The sequence below is a fragment of the Jaculus jaculus genome, chromosome X (genome assembly GCF_020740685.1).
Source record: "Jaculus jaculus isolate mJacJac1 chromosome X, mJacJac1.mat.Y.cur, whole genome shotgun sequence".
Taxonomy (NCBI): domain Eukaryota; kingdom Metazoa; phylum Chordata; class Mammalia; order Rodentia; family Dipodidae; genus Jaculus; species Jaculus jaculus.
Window position 1 is genome coordinate 58,491,721 of NC_059125.1, and position 19,264 is coordinate 58,510,984.

At 38.4% G+C, this 19,264-nt stretch overlaps 1 protein-coding gene across 6 annotated transcripts in view; it reads left to right on the forward strand.

The window, feature by feature from the left end:
- Positions 1-717: 717 nt before the first annotated feature.
- Heph (hephaestin) overlaps positions 718-19,264 on the forward strand; it is a 72,843-nt gene continuing 54,296 nt past the window's right edge. For 2 of the 6 annotated variants that reach the window (XM_045140596.1, XM_045140601.1), the window contains exons 1-8: positions 718-922; positions 1,765-1,810; positions 2,978-3,166; positions 6,758-6,959; positions 9,163-9,407; positions 12,240-12,452; positions 13,046-13,225; positions 18,468-18,722. In XM_045140596.1, the coding sequence (XP_044996531.1) occupies positions 3,136-3,166; positions 6,758-6,959; positions 9,163-9,407; positions 12,240-12,452; positions 13,046-13,225; positions 18,468-18,722 (1,126 nt within the window). In that variant the 5' untranslated portion in view covers positions 718-922; positions 1,765-1,810; positions 2,978-3,135. The remainder of the gene's footprint in view (positions 923-1,764; positions 1,811-2,977; positions 3,167-6,757; positions 6,960-9,162; positions 9,408-12,239; positions 12,453-13,045; positions 13,226-18,467; positions 18,723-19,264) is intronic. The other 4 variants (XM_045140598.1, XM_045140597.1, XM_045140599.1 and 1 more) reach the window with 4 other exon arrangements.

Genomic DNA, 19,264 nt, shown 5'->3' on the forward strand with positions numbered 1-19,264 from the left:
AACTCATGAATACTTTTTATTATTTTTTTCCTTACACTTTACATCTTCCCAACATCTTTCACTCTCTATCATTTGCTATTTAGAATGTGCACTCTTCATCGAACTCTAGTTATGTAGTTTTACAGAGTACATATATGAAGGCCCTTGTCATATAATAGAAAGAGATATAAAGAAGAGAAGGGCTTGTGCCAAAGCCACATGGGCCCTGATTGTCAAATCCAGAGGAGCTAGGGTGTTCCACTCAGTCCAGTGATGTTCCATTGTCTTCCCTTTCTAGCAGAGACAGGGGATTCCTTTGGCAAAAAAAACAAAAAACAAACCCCAAAACAAAACAAAACAAAAAAAACCAACCAAACAAAAAAAAAACAAAAATAAAACAAAACAGATTTAAGTTTTACCCTAAAACTTAATGCTTATTCTGGTTTTATTGCTATTATTAGTGTTGTTATTATTTCTACCACTGAATTATACCCCTAACCCTCCCCTTCCTTAAATGGGGCACTGGGAATCTGCCTGCAAGTTTTGGCAGCAATCTCATCCTAGATCAGCAAAGGCCAACTAGGAAGCTACAGTGAGTGACAGAAGTGCAGCCCACCTCCTTGTAACTCCTCCTGAGATCCTAACCAGGATTTAGAAAACACCCGAATATGGTCAAAGAACCGCCCCAGGTTTTGTGAACAGCCCTGGAACAAAACATTTCAGTAGTTTTTCAAAAAGAGGCACCCAGCATTGTCCCCTCCCCCATGCACTCACCCCAGTAATCCTCGCCAACCGAGAGCCCGGAATTAATTCCTGAGAATGGCTCAGTTACTCAGTACTGTATACTGAGTAAACAGACCTGGGACTCTCAGGCTGGGGTCTGCAGTTCAGCATTCATGGGACGCTAACATGAATATAGAAGGAAGGGTTTTCTCTAACAAAGGTAAGTTTTCTATTTCCACACAACCTCACTTGCCTTCCTATTCAGCTGGGTTTAGGAGAGCCTTGGGCTGCTGGGAAAGAAAGAAAGTCAGTGGCCTGGAAATTGGAGGAAGTTTGGCTAGGTACACAGGGAAGTTAAAGGAGACAATGGGCTGCTTTTGTTCTTCTAGTCAGCATGTCCAGGATCACACTGGCTCAAGTATTTCTGGGACAACACTGGAATCATAGAATATAGTTAGTTCACTTGGCTTGTCTAAAAACTTTTTTCTTCTTCTGTCTCCCAAGTTGGGGAGGTTTACTGAGATGATAGATCTGAAGATTCCATAAATGGGCGATTCAAACCCTTAAAAACAACCATGCAAACTTTCATATTTTGAGAATGAGGCAGTAAATGATAGTTGAGTCACATTGAAAGGCTGAAATATTTCTTTGTTCTTAGGGTCTGAAGAGCAAAATTATTGAGTGTGGGTTCAAACTCTGTCCTGCCAGTAACTGGCTGCATGGCTTTGAGCGAACCTCTTTACCACTCTGGTCTCAGTTTTTTATACTTCATGAAATAAAGGATTTCTAAGGGTTTTTATAGAGGTGTAAGTCTATGATGCACTTGGTTTATCATTCAGCATCTGCTAAACGCCAAGCAAAGCCTTTGTTACTGGCTCAAATATTCATCATTTGTTTGTCTCAAAATAGTTATATGAAATAAGTCTCATGCTCATTTTGGGGATGAGAAAGGTGAGGACCAGATAGGTAAAAAATAATTTACTGAAAGGCCACCATATCTAATACAGGCAAGGGGTGGAATTTGAATCAAGGTTTCTAACTTCAGTATGTTTTTATCCACAGGGAGAAGAAAGAACAACAAAGAGTTAAGAAAGCAGAGGACCAAAAGGTGACTCTGGATAGAAGGTCTTACTATAAACACTACAGAAAGGGTGGAACAAATTGTCCCAGATATCTCTGTATTCCAATTCAGTTTTAGTGATCTTTTGTTGGTGATTTTTTTTTTTTCTCTCAACACTTAAGTCTAAGAAAGGAGGTGGAAGGAGAGGAAGGAGAGGGAACAATTATCATATTAAAGGATTAGTTTGCAAATTTTTGGTAAACTTTTGGTATAAATTGTCATGCATAATAAAGTAAGGCCAGGGGACCTGGGGATGTGGAGAAGGTAAGGAAAAGGTTGGGGAGGCTTGGCTTTCTTTCAAGGTTGAAACAAAGTTTTAGTGTATGTTAACTAAACTATGCCCAATTCAAAGTACCCCGTAACTTCTCTTTAGATTTTCATACCTTTGGTTGCCTTCCCTTTTACTTCTTAAAAATATTGCCATTTTGTTCTACTGAAATGCTTGCATTTTACCCCAGTGTACAAGTGCCTGTATTGTTAGAACATATTAAGGTATATTAGAATATTGGAATATGTACATATTTGTAACTATCCAGAAAATGGTAAACTTTGGGTTGAGATGGTAGCTTGGTGATAAAGTGATTGTATAGCACGGGCAAGGCCTTGGGTTTGATGTCTCGCACATCAATATTAAAAATAGTAATAACCACTAGTACTTTTTGATAACTAATACACATACAAACTTATTTTGGCTTTGCACACTTATAACAAGACTATAATCACATCTTCACAACAACTCAGCAAATAGTGTTAACGATGAAGAGTGTATACGGGAGAAGTGAAGCAATTTTCCTAAGTCATGTGACTAGGAATAGTAGTGCTAGGATTCATTTAAGAGGTGTTATTCTAGAGCCTCTGCCCTTATGTAAAATATGGAAATCAATCCTTATCTCAAATGATTCTGAGAAATAAAATGGCAGTCATGAAAAGCACACTGTAAAGTAAGCCTGGCTGGTCAGATGTAAGTAGCACTCCTTTCCTTCCCAGCTTGTGTATTCTTCAGGACCTTTGGACCATTAGTCACTACTTTAAAACTTTGAGTGCTTGTTCATTCTATGTTAAAGTTCCGTAGTGCGTTTCCTCTGGGAACACATCCAAGCTTACCGTGTGTTGCTGCAATGGTGGAGCTCTTACCTGGGACTGGTTTATCTCTAGGTAAATAAATTGAAGGCACAGCTGCATTGCTCATATTTCCCTGAGAGGAAGCTTGAAGGAGATCCAGCCTGCACTCAAATGTACAGTGAACCAAGGGCACTCCTTCCCTGTTGAGGATTCCAAGGAATGGCTGATTGTGTTCCTGTATATGGTATTGTATGAGACTGTACCTGTGCTTCATCAATGAATGTAAATATTGGCATTATATAAGAGAGATAAATGAGTCTTTGAGAGCTTTTTTATATACCAAATTTTCAAAATCCTATATTTGTATATTTCATTAGATTCTAAAACTCTCATAACTTCCAAAATGTGTGAACTATGTGGTCTACCTATGCTTCATTATTTTTATTTTATTTTATTTATTTATTTTCAAGCAGAGAGAGAGATAGAAGAATGACAGAGACAGAGAGTGAGGGAGAGAGAGAGATAGAGAGAGAGAGAATGGGCACACCAGGGCCTCTAGCCACTGCAAATGAGAACTCCAGATGCATGAATCCCTTGTGATTCTGGCTTACATGGCACCTGGGGAATTGAACTTGGATCCTTTGGCTTCACAGGCAAACACCTTAACCACTAAGCCATTTATCCATCCCTGTTTCATTATTTTGTAGATGACAAACTGAAGCTCATTAATGTGAAGAAACTTGCCTAAAATCATCCTTCAACCTAGTGCCAGAACTTGGATAAGAGCCAACTGGTGGAAAAATCCATGCCTATACCTCTTGCTATCATTTTAGCAGTACCTGACCCCCTAGACCTCCCTTACCATGCTTGTAATAGATATATAGACATCTGTATGACATGACATTCACTGTCAAGGATTTTATAGTCCAATGTTGTTTACCAGGAGATGATAAAGATAAACTAACAAATTACATCCAGGAAAGAGAAGGGAAAGGAAGCCAGCCAATAGTAACTGTCTCTTATGTTCTAAATATTGACGTTACTGGGGCCTTTTCAGGTTAGTTTTATGATTTATTTATTCAAGGATGATCTTATTAGACTCTCTTTATACATGAAAAAACAGGTTAGTGGCTGCTAAGTAACATCTAAGCCTATATAGCTCATCAGTGGTAGATCCAGGTTTTGGAAAGAAGATCCTCAAAACAGGTCCTGGAGACTGAGGAATAATATTTACATGACTGGAAAAGTCTAAGAATTTGTAAAGAAGTTTGTAAATTTGATTTTAGTCAGAGTAAATATCTGGGCCTAGATGGGGTAAATATATGAGACTTTCCTTATGTATATGTCTTTTAATTTTTTTTTCAGGACTAGGGATTGAATTAATTACTAGGCAATACCTCACAATGGTGCTCAAACTGGGAATGAGCTGGCAATCCCCCTTCCTCACCCTCCTGAGTGTTGAGATTAGTCATTCACCCCCACACTCAACAGGAATTTACTTTTTATTTTTCATTAGTAGTCCCTATTTAATGTGCTTCAGTTGAAGATTTGGTGAAATAGTCTATATTAAGCAATGAACATGGAATTTTGTATTTAGTGAATGGAAGCTTTCATCATTATTTTTTTTTAATTTTTATTTATTTATTTATGAGAGACAGAGAAAGAGGCATAGAGAGAGAGAGAGAGAGAATGGGCGCGCCAGGGCCTCCAGCCACTGCAAATGAACTCCAGACGTGTGTGCCCCCTTGTGCATCTGGCTAACGTGGGTCCTGGGGAATTGAGCCTCGAACCGGGGTCCTTAGGCTTCACAGGCAAGCGTGCTTAACTGCTAAGCCATCTCTCCAGCCCAATTTCATCATTACTTTTAACTTTATTATGTACCTCTGTGTCTAAAGTAATCATAACTGTATCTAATTGCATGTTTTAAGATACATGTGTTTTTATTCCTAGATATAGCTATAGCTGTGAGCATGTGGAAGCTTTCTGTCTGTATGTATACATGTGAGTGTGCAAGTATGTTTTGGGTTAAGGTAGTATAGCTTGGAGATAAACATCATAAGTGATGGGGTCATACTTCCTGGGATTAAGTACCAGCTCTACTAATTGTTAACTAGATTGCCTTGGGCAAATTACTTTATACTCTGTTCTGAAGTTCCTCTACTGCAACATGGGGAACAATGGTGTCAATTTAACAGGCATCTTGTGATGATTAAAGGTTTCAATTTATGCAAAGTGCTTAGAACAAGTGTACAATGGAACACAAATATTGATTTCTTCTTATTGTTGTTCTTCTCAAGGTGATTAGGTCTTTGTGTGAAAGTATAGCTTTATGTAGATGCAAACATATCGATTTATGCTTTAAAGCAAGACTGTGTGCCCTTTTATGTAAATATGTACATGTGTTTATAGTATGTCTGTGTTTCTGGGTTTGACCTGCTATCTGTGGTATGACTTAGTCTCTCATTTTGAGCCCAAGAAGTCTAACCTCCTGGCTTAAACATTTAAGATGAAAGGCTAGAATTGTGGGTATGACATTGAGTCAGGATTAAACTTGTTAACTGGGTATGCACATGTATTTGGGAACCAGCAGAGAATCTAAAAAGTTCAAATTAGTTACATTTTTTGTTTTATTTTTAACTCTTTTTTATTTATTAAAGAAAGAGAGAAAGAGGGAGAGGGAGGGAGGGAGGAAGAGAGGGAGAGAGAGAGAGAGAGAGAGAGAGAGAGAAAATGGGCATGCCAGTGCCTCCAGCCACTGCAAATGAACTCCAGAAGCATGTGCCACCTTGTGCATCTGGCTTACATGGATCCTGGGAAATTGAACCTGGATCCTTAGGCTTCTCTGGCAAGTGCCTTAACCACTAAGCTATTTCTCCAGCCCATTATTTTTGACTCTTTTGAGAGATAACATACATGGAAAAAATGAGGAATTCTTGTTTATACCTTGGCATAATTTCACAAACTGAATACATCCATATGAGTAGCATACAGATCAAGAGAAAGAACATTACCTTCCTAAACTGCTGATCCTTACCTCAAGGGTGAACACCATCTTTACTTTACTTGTTTTACATTTGTGTTATTAGGGAATCAACCCAGGGCTTAATGCATGCTGTAAGTACTCTGTCACTGAGCTGTTCTCCATCTGTTTTCTTACTTCTAATAATACAGACTGCTTTTCTGTAAGTTTTTACTTTACATGAATGTAATAAAACTATATGCATGCTTTTGTGTCTGATTTCTTTCTACAGAATTACCTTATTGACAGCTGTCCATATACTTGTAGTTTATTAATTATTATCCCCACACGGAATCCCCTTATATGAATAAAATACAATTAACTTAGCCATTTTAGTATTCATGGACATTTGTATATTTTCATTTTGGGTTCATGAATATTCTAGTAAGTGTCTTTTGATGATGTCTCACTTATTTATAAGCACAATTTAGAGATATTAGGAAATAGTAACCATGAGACTTCCACTTTTCCCCATGAGAAAACAGGCAAAGAAAGAATTAGTGAGTAGATTATGGTGTCATGTCAGTCAATGTCTCCTCAGGATTTAGGCACTTGTTTCCTGGTTCTTTGCTTAGAGGACATTCTTCTTTCTGTACTGTTGGAAGTGCTGAACCCAGGTTTCTCTGTTGAAGGAAGTGATACATGATTAACAGTACAAGTGAATTTTTAACTTAGTTCTCTGAAGTCTCATGTGTTGTGGTCACTGAATAGTGTTGAACTGAAAGGAATCTAGTAAGGTCAAGAAACTGGGTTAATTTCATTTTGTTGTTTCAGACATGCCATCTGGCCCTTGTCTTTCTAGTTTTCCAGATATATATGCACAGCCCTCGTGTTCTCTGATTTTCTTTTCACAGCTTCCATTTGCCTGTTTCTCAGAATAATGTGGATCATGGAGCCAGGCTATCTTCTATGGACTTTAGTGTTTATGCAGTCCTTGTGGCCTCTACTGACTGATGGGGCCATTCGAGTCTACTACCTGGGCATCCAAGATGTACAGTGGAACTATGCTCCCAAGGGAAGAAATGTCATCACAAACCAGACTCTGGACAGTGACATGTATGTTTCATTTTATGTGGTATCAGAGTTGGAGTTAGAAGAGGGCACTCTTGATGTCAATGGGTAGTTTTAGGATGGTCATTCACAGGTTATGATAATATTCAACTCCCTCTCTGAAATGTACATCAAACAGCAGATTTTCTGGAAAGACTAGTTGGCTCAGGAGCCAACATCCCATCTAGAGTTTGCTTTACCTCACTGAGGCAACTCAGCATTTTTAGGCTCCCATTTCTTTAATTATAAGATAATATCTAAAACATTAATTTAATTGCAGCTAGTTAACTAATTTTTAAAATGTTTTATTTATTTATTTGCAGGGATAGGGAGAATAGCGAGGGATAAAGAGAGAGAGAGAGAGAGAGAGAGAGAGAGAGAGAGAGAGAGAGAGAGAGAGGGAATGAGCATGGGCACGTTAGGGCCTCCAGTCACTGCAAACAATTCCATATGCATGTGCCACTTTGTTGTGCATCTGGCTTTATATGGGAACTGGGGAATCAAACCTATAGTTGTTAGACTTTGCAGGCAAGTGAGTAAGTGTCTGAACTTCTGAGTCATCTTTCTAGACCCCTGTTTGACTATTTTTAAAGAAATACATCTATCTATATCAATCTATTCCATATATATAGAACCCAGGGCCTGTACATGCTAAGCATTAGCTCTACCACTGAGCAACACCTGAACATCAGAATACTGATTTATAGATGAAAAATTTGTCTCAGGAAGGTTAAATGTCTTGTCTAAATCACGAAGCTAGTAAATGGAAAGCTAGGATTTGAACTTTTGCAATGTGGACACAGAGGTGGTACTTTTCTCACTGTTACACCGTTTAGGGGATTTACCGCCTTCTCTCCCTCCCTCCTTTTTTTTTCTTCTTTCTTTCTTGTCCTTCCTCCCCTTTTGTCCATCATTTATTTCTTCTTTCCTCCTTCCCTTCTTCCTTTCTCTCTTCCACCCCCTCTCTTCTACTCATTCTCCTTACTTCTACATTCCCTTTCTCCTTCCTCCCTCCCTTCCTTCTTTTCTTCCTTCTTTCCTCCTTTTTGGTTTTCTGAAACGCACACTGTATTCCAGGCCATTATAAAGCTTAGTATGTATCCCAAGCTGACCTGAAACTCATGGCAATCCTTTTATATCAGCTAGGAGAGATTAACATTTTTTGATCTTAGAAACTTAGTGCTTCATAAATGTCAGTTGAATAAAAGGAATAAATGCATTGAAGAATGTTTTGTGACATAATACATCTTATCTCTCCAAAGCTCAGAGTTTTTCAAAATTGACTATAGAATTATAGTATGAATAAGAGCTTTTATTCCCTCCTTCTCTCCCTTCCTCCTTCCTCCCACCTCCTCTAACTGTTTTTCTTTTTTCCTGCAGTATTGGGTATCAAACCCAGGGCCTCAAATATACTAGGCAAGTAGGTCCTCTACCATGGAGTTAAATGTCCAGCTCATGCTCTGCCTTTTGACAAAAACTATTTATCTAGCTTTGGAGTCAGATCCTTGTATTAAAAGCCTCCTTTAGAGAATAATGTAATTAGCTACTATCCTTAATGCTTTGAAGTAATAGCATTTATTGAGCTTTTGTAATTTCTCAGGTACTATCCTAAAATATTTATACATTTTAAGATTTTTCTTTTGTTTCTTATGATTCTAGGAAACAAACACAAGGCCTTGTGGATGCTAAACATATGCTTTACCTCTGTTTTATCCCCAGCCCTGTATTTTAATACTTTAGTCACTCATAACAACTGTCTTAATTAGATGCTGTAATTATCTTCATTTGACAGATAGTGAAATTGTGCACATAGAAGATAATTAGCTTCCTAAATAACTCACAGATTTCAAGTGGCCTGGCTCCAGAGCTTATGGTCATAACTACTATACTCTTTGGCTCTCTCTGTATAACAATGTGATGCTAAGGTCACATCAATAGAGACCTGACTACTTAAAAAATAGTCATTCTGAAGTTGGTTGTGTCCTCCTTACTGTTTTTTCTTAGGATGTACCATATCAAAATGACTTTTTGAAGGGTGAAAATTGGTCCAATATCAGCAATTCTTGAACTTACTATTTCCCATCACATTTTAATAAGCATAATTCAATTTCCTCAAGTTTTGTTAGCATCCTATGGAAATAAATTTCTAATGCTTTGAAGGTGGTGGGAAAGTTATAAAGTTGTAATTCTCTCTTTTGTTCTTTCTCAGAGTGGCTTCCCGCTTCCTAAAATCTGACAAGAACCGGATAGGGAGCAGCTACAAGAAGACCATCTATAAGGAATACAGGGATGGGTCATACAGTGAGGAAGTGGTCCAGCCTGCCTGGATGGGTTTCCTGGGGCCATTGGTACAGGCTGAAGTGGGGGATGTCATTCTTATCCATCTGAAGAATTTTGCCTCTCGGCCCTATACCATTCACCCCCATGGTGTTTTCTATGAGAAGGACTCAGAAGGTAAAGTAGCCCACCTTTTTTTTTTTTTTTTTTTTTTTTGCCTACTCCCAACAACAATTACCTTCCCTTTACAGCTATCTGAGGAAAAAAAAAAAAAAAAAAAAAAAGAGGTAGGAGTAAAAATCGAGCTCTACTGCATTTTTTTTTTTTTTTTTGGTTCTATGAGACAAGATCTTGCTGTATGGCCCAGGCTGGCCTAGAACCTTTGAGTCCCTTGCCTAAGCCTTCTGAGTGCTTAGAGGCAGTCATACCTAACCAAGCATAGCCTTTTCTTATTCATCTTATTTTCTTTTAAAAATATTGTTATTTATTTGCAAACAGAGAGAGAAAGAGAGAGAATGAGCAAGAGAGAGAATAAGAATGGACACATCAGGGCCTCTTGTCACCGTGAACTAACTCCAGATGCATGCACCACTTTGTGCACCTGGCTTTATGTGGGTACTGGGGAATCAAATCCAGGCCATTAGGCTTTCCAAGCCAGCACCTTTAACAGCTGAGCCATCTCTCTAGCCCATTATTCATCTTATTTTCTTACTCATCTACTGTCAGTACTAATATGAATTCTGTTAGCCTACATTGCACAACTTGGACAAGTCACTGACTCTCTCTGGGCTTCAGATTCTGTGTCAGGAATAAGGCTGAATTCTTTTTATCACAAAGAGCTGCTTGAATTTTGTTTTCACTGAACATTTGAATGCGTTCTGAAACAAGTGTGCTGTGAATGTGAGTGAGTGCTATGGCAGTATCATAATCTTCAGTTTATTCTCCCATTCTTTGAGGTCCAGTATATATACTGTATATAGCAGGGAGTGAGCAAACTAAAGAGGGAAATCAGAAAATCCTTATTTGGAGTTAGGATGCAGAGAAAAAGGAACTCATATACTGTTGGTAAGAATGCAACTTAATACACCCATTGTGCAATAGTATAAACGTTCCTCAAAACCTCAAAAATAAAACTGACCTATTTCCCACAAATCCCACTGCTAGACATGTACCCAAAGCTTGGAGTGGTGTCACATGTTTTTAATCCCAGCCTTTGGGAGGCTGAGGTAGCAGAATCACCATGAGTCCAAGGCCAGCCTAGGACTACTGAGTGAGTTCTAGGTCAGACTGGGCCAACATGAGGCTCTTCTTGGAGCCCCCTCCCCCCCAAATTATATATATGAAATTAAATCAGCCTGTTGAAGGAATACCAGTACTCCAATGTTCATTCCAGTACAATTTAAATAGGGTGGAGAATCATCTTAAATCTCCACATACAGATGAATGGACAAAGAATGTGTCATATAAAGCTGGGAATGAGGAGATAGAGTACTTGTCTAGCATGTGCAGCATCCTGTATCCCATCCCAAGCACTGCATATATGTGATGGGATGCTGTTCACATTTAGAAGAATGAAGTATTGTCATTTGTCATAACATGAAGTGATATAACAGAACTTATGTTAAGTGAACTCTCAGCTAAAGACAGACAAACTGCTGGGCTGGAAAGATGGCTTAGCGGTTAAACACTTGCCTATGAAGCCTAAGGACCCTGGTTCTAGGCTCAATTCCCCAGGACTCACATTAGCCCAATGCACAAGGGGGCACACGGGTCTGGAGTTTGTTTGCAGTGGCTGGAGGCCCTGGCGTGCCCATTCTTTCTCTCTCTTTCTCTATCTGCCTCTTTCTTTCTCTGTCTGTTGCTCTCAAATAAATAAATAAAAATAAATGAAAAAATTTAAAAAAAGAAAGACAAAGTGCTACATGACTTCATTTGTATATGCATCTGAATTAGTTGATCTCATAGAAATTGAGAATAAAATGGTAGCTACCAGGGGCTATGGAGAGTTGGTAGTGGGAAGTGGGTAGAGAGTGCTCACTCAAAGGATCCAATGTCATTGTTAAATAAGAGGAACAAGTTTTGGTGACACAGTAGAGTGAAAAATGCTTAGTAATAATTGTAATTGTAAATGTCATAATAGTGGACAGTATTGCAGTGGTGTACATTCATAATTTCAGCACTTAGAAGGTAGAGGCAGGAGAGTATCAGCTTGGGTTACTTAGTGAAATCCTATCTCATGCAAATATACAGTCTCCCAATCAAAATGATGAAGGGAGAATTTTGGGCTGGAGGGATCACTTAGTGGTTAAGGCCCTTGCCTGTTAAGTCTGTGAGGCCTGTGGACCCAGGTTTGATTCCCTAGGACCCTCATAAGCCAGATGCTCAAAGTGGCACATGCTTCTGGAGTTTATTTGTGGTGGCTATGAGAATCTGGTATACCTATTCTCTTTGTCTGTCTCTCTTCTCTCTATCTCTCTCTGCTTGCAAATAAATAAATATATGAAAAGAGAAAATTTTAATGTTAAGATACTTGTGGTTTTATTTTCTTTTCTGTACAATGTGGAAGTGAAACAACTGACCACTAACTTGCTTTTAAACTAAAATTCTATGACTTTTTGCTTCTTAAATTTCAAGGTAAATTTTTGAAAGGGATAATATTTTGAGGCAGGGTCTCCTTATGTAACAGAGAATAGTTTCTGGAGATGCCCTCACCAGCAAGTACTAGTAGGCTAGAAGGAAAAGAGTTCTGTCTTCTCCCTTGCTTTCATAACACTTAAGATAAACAGCACTTTGTCTAGACATAGTCCCTGCCCAAATGCCTTCTATCTTTCCACCCCTTGTTAATATGAAGACTTTGCAATGATCACTGTGCTGAATCTTGGAATCCTACCTACATTTCTTAGAATCATATTAGAAATAGATGTCCTATAAGTCTGCCCTGCCTTGACTTCTATATCTGCCATCCTCTCATTAACCCTGTTAATGGGCATGTCCAATTTAATTTTCCAGGCTCCTTATACCCAGATGGCTCTTCTGGGTACTTGAAAGCTGATGATTCTGTTCCCCCGGGGGGTACCCATGTATACAATTGGACCATCCCAGAAGGCCATGCACCCACTGGTGCTGACCCTGCATGCCTTACCTGGATCTACCATTCTCATGTAGATGCTCCACGAGACATTGCAACTGGCCTCATTGGACCCCTCATTACTTGTAAAAGAGGTATGGACCCAAAGGATAAGCCATAGCATGCAGTTTAGGACATCTTTGGGAAACAATCAAATTGTTGAGTAGCAGCCTGAGGAATACCTGTTATTAGCCTATCAAACTCTTTCCATTATTGGGTCTATTTCATTACTTTGTAAAAAAACAAAATAACCTCCTCTAAACAAAAATGCTTTTAAATTGACATGTTCTGTTATTCTCCAGCATGATAGAGATCAAGTCACATTTGATTAGGTATATGGTAAGAGTAAGAAAGGATCAGTAGGGTAAGCAGACTTGGAAAAGGTTGTGTTCAAGGAATAGTCATGCCTGAAGGCCATCATGTTGTATTAATTGGGTTATGTTTGGGCATTAGGTTGAAGACATGGGCAATCATGATGGTAGGGAATTATTCGATGTCCTATGTTTTCCCCCTTTATGTTGTAGGTTCTCTCAAATTGGTGATTTCACTGACAACCTTGTAAATGCTTTTCAGTTGCTGGCATACTTTATGGCCTTGTCTCTTCCTATTTCTTTTTTCTTATGAGTACCTTGTAGCTTATTTTGCTCAGGAAAGGAGTTTCTAAGGGCTCATTTCATACTTGTCCTAGGAACTTTGGATGGGAACTTCCCACCTCGGAGGAAGGATGTGGACCATAACTTCTTTCTGCTCTTCAGTGTGGTAGATGAGAACCTTAGCTGGCACCTCGATGAGAACATTGCTACTTACTTAGATTCTGCCTCTGTGGATAAAGAAGATGAAGGCTTCCAGGAGAGCAACAGGATGCATGGTAAGCTGGGAGGAAGTGGCTGCATTGTGACAGTGGATACTGATGAAGAGTTTCCATTTGTCCTTTTATTTGGTGCTTTCTCATAACTGGTCCATTTATCCTCACAAAGACCAAGGGGAAGTAGATTTTCTCTTTTGTGTCTGAAAACAATGAGGATCACAAAAGAACTGGCCTAGCTCAGGTCTCTAGCTATTAGGCTAGCCTGCCTCATAATGTGATATAGTCAAGAATAGTGATTTCAAAGTCATATGTGATATTCTTAGTCACTTTAGTGTTAGTTGTTCACTGATAGAATTAGTTAATATCTCTGCTTTAAATGGGATATAAGCTGGTAGAACCAGTTACTTTGTGGAGAAAAATGGCTGCCTGCAAGCTACCTTGCTTATATGCTTCTATGGGCTTATGTATATAAGGTAATAAATTATGCAAATTCAATTGAAACAGAGTAAAAGCCCAAAAACCTGAAGACATAAGCAGAGAACTGATATAGGAAGAGAAACAAGCTCATTTTGTTAGTTAAGGAAGTTATTTGCCTACCTTTGGTTACAGGAGTGGGCTCAAAGCCAACAGTTCCAACTGGAGCTGAAAACTTAGTGGAAAGATGTAAAGCATGGTTTAGGTCAGGGAAATTCAACCTTTTGGCTTCTCTGGGCCACATTGGATGAACAATTGTTTTGTGCCACACATTAAATACATAAACACTAATGCAAGCTGATGTGTTTAAAAATGTCTGGATATAATTTTCCTAATAACTGTCATCACAGACAAACCAAAATGTCCTCACATAATAATCCTAATTATGCATTACCTTGTTCAGAAAGTCCCAAACTTTCAATAACTAATAAAGTAAAGAAACATATCTAAGCCGGGCATGGTGGCGCACGCCTTTAATCCCAGCACTCGGGAGGCAGAGGTAGGAGGATTGTCGAGAGTTCGAGGCCACCCTGAGACTACATAGTGAATTCCAGGTCAGCCTGAGCCAGAGTGAGACCCTACCTCAAAAAACCAAAAAAAAAAAAAAAAAACCATATCTAATAAAATTTTATCAATTTTGATGTGTTTATTACAAAAGTGAAAAAAGTGGTGACATAAAGCTAGTGAGATATTTCACATTGCATTTGACAAACTAATGCATCAAGATCTGGCTTGTTGGAAGTAGTTGCAATTCTTAATGTGTACTCAAGGTGCTCATCAGATATTTTCTTTCTAATTTATGTGTAATGTGCCTCATTCTTGAAAATAGCTGCTTACAAATGTAAGTGCTGACAAAAAGTGAAGATAAGAATAAGGTATGATTGTGAAGTAAGAAATATTTGGTTGTGGGAAGATAGGACTATTCAGGCTCAATAAAAAGATGTGAACAGAGCTCGGCGTGGTGGCGCACGCCTTTAATCCCAGCACTCGAAAGGCAGAGGTAGGAGGACCGCCGTGAGTTCGAGGCCATCCTGACACTCCATATGAATTCCAGGTCAGCCTGGGCTAGAGTGAGACCCTGTCTCAAAAAACAAACAAACAAAAAAAAACAACAACAACAACAAAAAGATGTGATCAGATTTTTCTTAAAATTAAATGACAGATTGAGCTCTATATATTCTATTTGAAAATTGTCAGGTAACATATTTATGTCAACTGAAAATAGATTAGTAAATATCCAAAACCACTGATTCTTTTCCAAGGAATCTGTTTTCAATTTTTTGTACCACATTGAAATACAAGGCTATATATTTTTGCTGTTCCCAGACTGTTTAGGAAATATGTTGATATGTGTAAAATTCTTTGCCTTAATTTGACCTTGCTATAATTTTACTTTCATTTGGAATTCTGTTATGATTTAAAATATGTTATTGATAAGTTGACTTTCAGTTTGAAGATTCATATTTGGTATATTTAAGTGGTCAGATAACTGCACTAAGATGCTAAATCTGTAAGCCAGTATTTTTTGCATATGTGTAGTATGTGTGGTATGGCGAGTATTGTATGGTATATGCACATGTATGTGCTGATGTGGTACCCCGTGCACATTCCTGCAGGGCTGGAGAATAATGTCATGGTTCCCTCTCCATCACTCACCTGCCTGTTTATTTCTTGGATGGAGTCTCTTACTGATTCTAGAGCTTGTTGTTCATGAGTCCCAGCAATTCTCTGGTCTCTGCTTCCCATTGAACTGGTATTACAGACATGTATGGCTATGCTCAGCTGTCTATGTGGGTTTAGGCAAACTCAGGTCCCCTTAGGCCTTGGTGCTTGTACAAAAAGTGTACGTAATTGCTTAGCCATTTCTACAGCCCAGGTTTCATTGTCAAGTTTTGGACAAATTTTTGTTCTTGATACCATAAACGTCTTGATAATGTGTTGCAAATAATAAAATCTTTTCAAACATTGCTCTCCACCTAGCCATCTTCTACAAAGTAAATGATGTTGCCATAGTCAGCATCAATACCTTTAAGGAATTCATGGAATTGGTGGTTATTTAATCCCTCTGCCCTTATGAAATTCACAATAGTGATGATTACTTCCATGGTGCTATTTTTATGGCTTTTGTGCATAAATTTTCTTGATGTACTATTCAATAATACTTCATTAAGCCTGAGTTTTGGGTGATATTTGCATTGTCTATTAGTTTTACAATTTCCATCAGTAACTCTAACAGATAGGTTGACACTTGGCAAAGAAAATTTCATCAACATATTTTTCACTGCATCATATAAATATCTTGATTGAGCTGTATTTATTTACTTTTTTTTCAAGGTAGTGTCTCACTCTAACCCAGGCTAACCTGGAACACCTCTGTAGTTCCAGGATGGCCTCGAATTAACAGCAATCCTTCTACCTCTACCTACTGAGTGCTGGGATTAAAGGCATGTGCCCCCATGCCTGGCTGAGGTGTGTCTTTTAATGACATTAAGGAATCCATTTCTTTTATGGTATTATATTTGCCATCAATAACTCTAATAAAATGGCAATTTGAGCCTTATTTGTCACATTGGTGCTGTCATCCATTACAAAAGCATAAAGATTAACATTAGCAGCTGTACTAACTTTACTTTTTCAACAGATTTTCTAATATCTTTAATTCGCCTGGCTATAGTCTACTGAGATAAATTAATTTTAGAAATACCTCTCCCCTTTCAGGACACATTATATATGCCACACTCTCCACACATTAGTTAATAAACTCATCTTCAGTAAATGATTTTGTTTCTTTAATTATTATTAAACATGTTACCACATTAAGTAGTTTTCACAATAGAATCCATTTGAGTTGTAACTTTAAAAAATTCTTATTGAGAAAGGCAGTCTTTATTTTCTCAGTTCCTCTATTTTGCCCATATTACACAATTCTGTTTTTATTTTTTTTTTTTGAGGTAGGGTCTCACTCTATCCCAGGCTGACCTGGAACTCACTATGGAGTCTCAGGGTGGCCTTGAACTTACTGAGATCCTCCTATCTCTGCCTTCTGAGTTCTGGAATTAAAGGCTTCCGCCACCACGCCCGGCTTCCATATTACACAATTCTTGATGCATACTGAATTTGGCAGCATGTTTTTTTTTTTTTAACAGTGCTTTTCAAATTATAGTCTTTGAAAATTAACAAAAACTCCCTATGGATTTAGCAGAGTACCTTACTATTTTCCCTGACAAAAACTTAAAGAAACCAAACTTGGATTAAAAATAATAATAGCTAAGGAGTATATGCTTTTATCATGAAAATTAATTGGCATAAACATAGAAAGCAAGATCCTCCCACATCTCAGAGTGAAACATAGTACTGATTGAAAAGTGGGGCAGAGGTTAGAGAAATTGCTAAGTGGTTAAGGCGTTTGTCTGCAAAGCATAATGACCAGGGTTGGATTCCCTAATACCCATGTATGCCAGATGCAAAAGGAGGTGCATGCGTCTGAATTTTGTTTGCAGTGGCTGGAGGCCCTGGTGTGCCCATTCTTTTTGTATGTCTCTCTTCTATCTTTCTCTCTGCTTTCAAATAAAATAAAATATCAACAAAAGAAAAGTGGGGCAGATGATGAGTAAGGTGCTACTGATGTGTGGAAATAACCTTTAATTATCACCTTTTGTTTTCTGAATAACATTAAACATCTATTGTCTGAGATGGTAGGTTAAAGCATTGTTGATCATTGCTGTGTTTCATGGTCAAAGTCACTATGTAGCACGTGACATTTTGTGCTACCAATTTATCCATTTTCACTTAGACAATAACACTGGAAGCCATATACAACTGTAAAATGAAAGCCATACCTATGCACAAATAAATATGCTCCTTTTGTATGATATTGTGGCATGATGTTGTCATCTGCAAAGTTCAGGTTGGAGTACCATGCAATCAAATTCTGACAAAATTTCATTGTTTTAAGTTTATGCTTTTATGTTGGTTCAAATTCATAGATAACCTAGGTTGCATGCAGCCTGTGGGCCATGGATTCCACATATCTGGCATAAGCAGTTTAAATTTCTCTTGGCTTTTATTATAATTGCCACAATATTTAGTCAGATATTGTTCCATTTGTACCAAGGAAACTTCAGAAGGAAATCAGCCAGAAAGGAAAGGCTAGCCTACAAAATAAATCATTTCTTATGGAGCTTGTTTAGATGGCTCATTTTGAATATTGGCTTTCTACTTATAGCTTTGTAATCTTTGGAGAGCGGTGAGTGCTGTCTCTGAGCTCTGGGTTTTAAACTTTTAAACAATTATTTATTTATTTAAAAATATTTTATTTATTCATTTGTTTATTTTTTGGGGGGAGGGAGGGAGATGCATGTACCACCTTGTGCACCTTGCTTATTTGTGTACTGGGGAATTGAACTTGCTTCCATTGCCTTAGCAGACAAGCACCTTAACTGCTAAACCCTCTCTCCACCCCTTTTAACTTTTTTTGAATGAGACAAACAGTTTCTTTCTGAGGTAGGGTCTCATTCAAGCCCAGGCTGACCTAGAATTCACTATGTAGCCTCATGCTGTCCTTAAACTCACAGAGACCCTCCTACCTCAGCCTCCAGAGTGCTGGGATTAAAGGCATGCACCACCGTGTCCAGCTCGAGACAGATGATTTTTGTCTAGTCTACAGAACTCTTTTTATCATTCAAATGAGATTATGTATATGTTTGACATAGTGTACTCTTTAAAAGTCCACATAAATGTTTTCTACTATTATTGTCAGAAGGTAAAGCTTCCCATATTGATTTATCTTTTCCAAATATTGATGATTTCTTTGTGCTTTCTTTTGTAGCAATCAATGGGTTTGTTTTTGGGAACTTACCAGATCTGAGCATGTGTGCACAGAATCATGTGGCTTGGCACTTGTTTGGCATGGGCAATGAAGTGGATGTCCACACAGTTTTCTTCCATGGACAGATGCTAACTACCCGAGGACACCGCACTGATGTGGCTCAAATCTTTCCAGCCACCTTTGTGACTGCAGAGATGGTACCCCAGAAGCCTGGAACTTGGTTAATTAGCTGTCAAGTGAACAGCCACTTACAAAGTGAGATCTAACAGTTTTGACCTTTGGGGTATAGGAGGGAGGTATAAATAATGATCTACAAAAAGCTGGGCTTCTGGCTTGGATTAATAGATAGATCTTCTAGGTCAGACTTCTTAGTATAAATGGTGAATTGGTGGGCTGAATTCAGGGTGCCTGTGTTCTTCGTTATGACCTAAACTTGCTAGGTAAATTTGGACATATTTCTCTAGTTTTAATATGGCCCATCTTCAACACCAGATTTCTTGTGGATAGACAGGGAGACTTTTAGACTGCTTTGTTTTTTAGTTCCCAATGCTAAGGACTTAAGACCTGGAGACATTTTCAGCTGATTCAACAGGGGTGAAGGAGAATGAGGTTGCTGTAGGAAATCATAGTGTAGTGTGGGTGAGTAGTGGCACTCTAGTTGTGTCCCAACAACAGTATGGCTAGAAGACTTTGTTTGGAGAGGGAGAGTGGTTAAGGTAATATCATAGGCATTGAGGAACATCAGAGGGGAAGAACATATGAGCCAATGGGGAGAACCCTAGGTAAGTTATAAGAAG